Source organism: Otolemur garnettii, unplaced genomic scaffold (genome assembly GCF_000181295.1).
Source record: "Otolemur garnettii isolate 467f Iridium unplaced genomic scaffold, OtoGar3 scaffold00140, whole genome shotgun sequence".
Classification (NCBI taxonomy): domain Eukaryota; kingdom Metazoa; phylum Chordata; class Mammalia; order Primates; family Galagidae; genus Otolemur; species Otolemur garnettii.
In genome coordinates this window covers 3570216-3575750 of record NW_003852535.1, presented here as the reverse complement: position 1 = coordinate 3575750, position 5535 = coordinate 3570216, and the positions used below count along the sequence as shown (strand labels likewise).

At 49.4% G+C, this 5535-nt stretch overlaps 3 protein-coding genes across 3 annotated transcripts in view; 1 reads left to right on the top strand and 2 right to left on the bottom strand.

Moving 5' to 3' along the window:
• TMEM179B (transmembrane protein 179B) overlaps positions 1 to 1814 on the top strand; it is a 2928-nt gene extending 1114 nt beyond the window's left edge. The window contains exons 2-5 of the mRNA XM_003798710.3: positions 199 to 386; positions 467 to 601; positions 1140 to 1218; positions 1459 to 1814. Of these exons, the coding sequence (XP_003798758.1) occupies positions 199 to 386; positions 467 to 601; positions 1140 to 1218; positions 1459 to 1620 (564 nt within the window). The 3' untranslated portion in view covers positions 1621 to 1814. The remainder of the gene's footprint in view (positions 1 to 198; positions 387 to 466; positions 602 to 1139; positions 1219 to 1458) is intronic.
• A 201-nt stretch (positions 1815 to 2015) lies between these two features.
• On the bottom strand, positions 2016 to 3195 carry TMEM223 (transmembrane protein 223). The gene is made up of 2 exons (XM_003798780.3): positions 2798 to 3195; positions 2016 to 2449 (listed from the first exon to the last, which is right to left on the bottom strand). The coding sequence occupies exons 1-2, from the start codon at positions 3111 to 3113 to the stop codon at positions 2157 to 2159; spliced, it is 609 nt and encodes a 202-aa protein (XP_003798828.1). The 5' UTR covers positions 3114 to 3195; the 3' UTR covers positions 2016 to 2156.
• A 70-nt stretch (positions 3196 to 3265) lies between these two features.
• NXF1 (nuclear RNA export factor 1) overlaps positions 3266 to 5535 on the bottom strand; it is an 18290-nt gene continuing 16020 nt past the window's right edge. The window contains exons 18-20 of the mRNA XM_003798706.3: positions 5075 to 5275; positions 3818 to 3878; positions 3266 to 3601 (exon numbers count right to left, since the gene is read on the bottom strand). Coding sequence (XP_003798754.1) covers positions 3563 to 3601; positions 3818 to 3878; positions 5075 to 5275 — 301 coding nt within the window. The 3' untranslated portion in view covers positions 3266 to 3562. The remainder of the gene's footprint in view (positions 3602 to 3817; positions 3879 to 5074; positions 5276 to 5535) is intronic.

Below are 5535 nucleotides of genomic sequence, written 5' to 3'. Positions count from 1 at the left end.
AAAAAAAAAAAAAAAAGCCTGACTCCTCTGGTCACTGCAGGTATGATTCCCCAGCAAACCCTCTCTTATCAATCTTGTTGTCTCAGAAGCAGGTATTGACAATGCACAAATAACTGGCCTAGATCCCCAACACCCACAATGAGCCTGCATCCACAGGCACTAATTTGATGTTTAGGACTCAGCAGCTTCTCTCCACAGGGTTCCTTCAGGGGGAGCTGTCCCCTGTATGGTGTGGCCGCCCTCAATGGCTCTTCCCTGGCCTTATCCCATCCCTCGGCCCCATCTCTCTGCTACTTTGTGGCTGGGACCTCTGGGCTCCTGGCCCTCTACTGCCTCCTGCTTCTGCTCTTCTGGGTCTATAGCAGCTGCATCGAGGACTCCCACAGGTGACTGCCTCAGAGGGTTAAGGGCTAAGGTGGGATGTGTTCCACCTCAGCCACAAGCCTTGTTCTCTTTCCCTTTACAGAGGTCCTGTAGGGCTCCGCATTGCACTGGTCATCTCTGCTATAGCCATCTTCCTGGTCTTAGTGACTGCCTGTATCCTTCGATTTGGCACCAGTTCCCTCTGCAACTCCATCATCTCCCTTAACAATACAATTAGGTAATGGGAAGGAGAGGGACACCTGTCTGTGGCTATCTTTCCTTTGCAGAATGGGCCCTATAACTTTTTTTTTTTTTTGCAGTTTTTTGGCCGTGGCCTGGTTTGAACCCGCCCCCTCCCGTATATGGGGTGGGCGCCCTACTCCTTTGAGCCACAGGCACCACTGTAACTTTATTTTTGAGACAGAGTCTCAAGCTGTCACCCTTGGTAGAGTGCTGTGATATCAGAGCTCACAGCAATGTCAAACTCTTGGGCTTAATTGATTCTCTTGCCTTAGCCACCCAAGTAGCTGGGACTACAGGTGTATGCCACAATGCCTGGCTGTTTTTTGGTTATAGTTGTTTGGCAGGCCTGGACTTGATTTAAACCGGTCAGCTCTGGTATATGTGGCTGGCACCCTAGCCACTGAGCTACAGGCACCAAGCCTGTAACTTCTCTTTTTATCTCCATCACTTGGCTTTCATTTAAAAGGGTACCCGGGCACCAGTGTGTTCACCTGTATTCCCCTTTTCTCACAACTGTCTCTTTGACCTCACAGTTGCGCTGAAGCCCAGAAAATTTCATGGACACCTCCTGGAACCGCTCTGCAGTTTTACTCCAACCTACATAATGCTGAAGTGAGGCCCTGGGATATAAAAGACTGGGTGGAAACCCAGGAATACATTGATACTCATTTTAAGTATTTTTACTGTAAGGGTGCTCACCTGGGTATCATGGGCTTGGCCTACCAGTGAGAAGCTACAAGAAGCTGTGGGGCTTGTCCGCTTGACACTAAACAGATGAGAAAGTTACATGGGTAGAAAGGACTGGATCTGAGATGGCCCTATTCCTCACACTACTGTTCCTGTCTCCCACAGACCTCTTCTTGGGTGAATCTGGTACTGTGGTGTGTGGTCTTGGTGCTTCAAGTTGTGCAGTGGAAGTCTGAAGCCACCCCATACCGGCCTCTGGAGAGGGGTGACCCTGAGTGGACCTCTGAGACAGATGCTCTTGTTGGGCCTCGGCTTTCCCATTCCTGAAGAGAAACCCGAGTGCTTCCTGCAGCCAAAGACTCCGTGCCCGAGTGCCTGCAATCCTGTTGTCCTCCCGTGGCCCTGTTTATGTCAGGAGCCTTTGTTTTCCCTCCACGAGGGTAACATGATGACAGGCCTCCCCTCTACCTCTCTTCCCATAGTTGTTTTATACCAAAATATTATAGTACTTTCTTCTTGTTGGCACTGAGTTTTTAATATTAAAGCATGTAGCTGGGAGGAAAGAAGAATGAAGACTCAACAGATATGGATGGAGGGGTAACGCCTGTGGCTCAAAAGGGTAGGGTGCTGGCCCCATATGCCGGAGGTGGCAGGTTCAAACCCAGCTCCAGCCAAAAAAAAATTAACAATAACAGATATGGATGGAAATTTCAGATACACTGTCAGGCACCAGCTCTTGGGATGACTGCTCTTTTATTTGTTGTTAATTAGTCTTGGACCCCCTTCTGAGAGCCTGGCTGTCACTCCATCTCTAAGGTTTGGTTTTTGGCCCCCTCTGGGATGAGTGACCTGAAGTTGTTTCTTCACAAGCTGCGGTAGGCACCCACGGTATTGTCAAAGAGTTTTGTGTTGGGGAAGTATCCAGATTTGTCCAAGAGAAAATAGAAGCGCCGCCCTTTCACCTTCAGAGGTAACATGGCAGGCACTTCACCCCGGTGAGCCATGCAGGACACCTGGTTCAAGGGAACAGTGAAATGGGCCCCCAAGCCAAAGGGGGCATGAGTGGTGAGGGTCACTTGCTGTCCTCCAGCTCGAAGCATCACTGAGCGCACAGACCGGAGGGAGAAGATAAGACCTGCACCAAGAACCAAGGCTCCTGCAGGGAGAGTTAAAGTTAGGGGTGATGAAGTATTTTCACTGCAAGGAAGCACAGATCGTTCCCATGCCCTTGACAAATTATTGTGACGATACTACCCTACAATTTTGGGTTATTTCTCTACACAACACAAACACACGTCTAGGTCCTGGTGTGGGCGGCAAACCTTAAGAGGACTGGGCCAAGGGGTGGCCTCTGGGGCTTTTCAGTGTTCCCCATTGTATAGGTACGTGCCGCCCCCCTCGCCGCCTGCTCATCTGGACGGGGAGCCTGTTACTCTCCTTAAGTCGGGAGGGTGGTGCCCAGCCACCCCATATTGCCATGGTACCAAACCAGCCCACACCTTACCGATAGCGCCACAACCGACTGCCAGCCCGTAGCGCCAGACCGCGGAGCGCAGGTCGAAGTGGCCAGAGTCTGGTGCCTCCGCGTCCTGATACTGCACAGGGACCGGGGGTCGGGATAAAGCTGCTACGGCCAGGGAGGCCCAGAAGACTCCCTGGCCCGCGCAGAAAAGCCCGAGGAAGGCGAAGAAGCGGCCCCGTTCATGCTCGAACAGCAGCACGTCCTGTAGCGGGGCAGTGTCGTGCAGAAGCCGGCACGCGCGCAGAGGCTGCAGAGCGACCGGCAGCGCTAGATGTCGGGGCCGCCAAGGTACCGCCATGTCCCGCGCCAGCCCGCTTCCGGGGCGGGACTTCCGGTGCTACCTCCCAGTCCCTCTGCTTCATCCTCCACCCCCGGGAGCCCCGCCCTCAGCAGGACCAGTCTCTGGTGCAGGGCCGGGAATAGAGGAGATACAGCACCCAAGACACAAAATACAATGTCACTCTTTATCTTAAAAAGTAAGGAGGATCCTGGGGATAAGTACACAAAGCACCTAAGTCCTTCGGGTAGTTTAGTGTCAGTTCTACAAAGTAACCTTTGGCTTCCAGGCACCAGTGAGGCTCAATCTTCCGGAAGTCTTCCAGAAGGCAGGTGAGGAGAGGGATCCAGCAGCTCTCCCTCCTCGGTCACAGTCACAGCGTGGCCTCAGGCCGGATAGGAGGAGACGACAGATGATCATAATATCCAAGAGCTATTTACAGGGGGCCGTCTTCTGGGGCATGACATGGGTCACTTCATGAACGCCACTTCCGGGATCTCGCCCTTGGCCTGAAGAAAATGAAAGGTCAGTAGAGGGAGGCAACTCCCCAAAAGGACTCAATCCTCTTGATGGTGCAGAGCCCTCGTTTTCCACTGTTTTTTTTTTTTTTTTCCAGTTTTTGGTCGGGGCTGGGTTTGAACCCACCACCTCTGGCATATGGGGCTGGCGCCCTACTCCTTTGAGCCACAGACGCTGCCCATCCACTGTGTATTTTTAAACTTTACCTTGAGATGAGTGAAGACCTGGGCAGATCTGGTGTAGTCCCAGTTGTTGTCCTGAAGGCACCTAGAGTGGGGAAACAACAGGTAGCTCCACGAGAACCATCCACTAAATGCCACTTCAAAATCCATTCTAAGACATATCCACCCAAGGTTGCCAACAATTGTATGTACTCTTTTTTCTTTTTGTTTTGATACAGAGTCTCACTTTTGCCCTGGGGTTTACTGCCATGAGGTCATTATAGCTCACAGCAACCTCAAACTCTTGGGCTCAAGCAATCATTCTGCTTCAGCCTCCTGAGTTAGCTGGGACTACAGGTGCCCACCTCAAAACCTGGCCTATTTTTCTATTTTTTTTTGTAGAGATGTGGTCTTGTTCTTGTTTAGGCTGATCTCGAACTCCTGAGCTCAAGCAATCCAACCACTTCGGCCTTCCAGAGTGCTAGGATTACAGGTGTGAGCTACCTCCCTAACCAACAATATATTCTTATACATACTTATACTATTTATACAAATGAAAAACAGTAAAAATTCCAATTGTCTTCCAATGGTCCATCAAATATAAGGAATGTTTTGTATTTTCTTAAATTTCAGAATGTTACAGAATTCAAACGTTTTGGTTACATGCATTACTTTTGTATAGTTTGAGTCAAGGTTATAAGTGTGTCCATTCCCTAGGCAGAGTGCATTGTACCCGTTAAGTGTAAATTTATCTATCCTCTCTGTTTCCTCCTACCTGCTTGATTTCCGTTGAATTTTACTTCCAAATGTAGGCATACATGTTGATCATTTAGTTCTAATTTAAAAAGTGAGTACATGTGGTGTCTGTTTTTCCATTCCTATGGTATTTCACTTAGGAGGATGGTGTCAGTTCCATCCAGATTGTTACAAAAGATATATATATTTTTAAAAACAGAGTCTCACTTTGTCTCCCTTGGTAGAGTGTCATGGCATCATAGCTCACAGCAACCTCACACTCTTGGGCTTAAGCGATTCTCTTGCTGCAGCCTCCCAAGTAGCTGGGACTATAGGCGCCCGCCACAATGCCTGGCTATTTTGTTGTTGTTGTTGTTGTTGTTGCAGTTGTCATTGTTTTAGCTGGCTGGGGCCAGGTTCGAACCCGCCAGCCTCAGTGTATGTAGCTGAGCCTGGACTTTTCTTTTTTAAGCAACCAAAAAAGTTTGGCTTTAAAATTACAGTGCTTATTATTCACTACCAGCTCTACCTCAGTTCATCCCTATCCTATACATGCCCAGTACTCACTTCTGGGACCACTCAAGGTTCATTCCAGATTGGGTAGAGAATGCCTGCAACATTTCCTGCTGCTCCGGGGAGAGGGTGGGCACTGGGCTGGATGAAGGCGTGGGTGCGGGCATGGCAAAGGCTCTTTGGATCTCTTCAGAGCTGGCATTCCGCACAAAGAGCTCATCGTTTACAATACATAGCCTTGGGGATAAAGAGCACCTTAAACAGCTGGACAGATAACCTCATTTTCCAAACACCATTCCTATTCTCACTGATGACTGACACGCAGCTTCTTTCAATACGCACAAGTTCCCTTCTCCCTCTTAACTATTACTTATCATTTACCCCTTCCCACAAACTCCATATTTGGAAGCGTTGTCTACCAAACACATTAGAATTATACATTTTCCCTCAACCCATGGACAGTTTTTTTTTTTTTTAAAGACAGAGCCTCAAGCTGTCCCCCTGGGTGGAGTGCC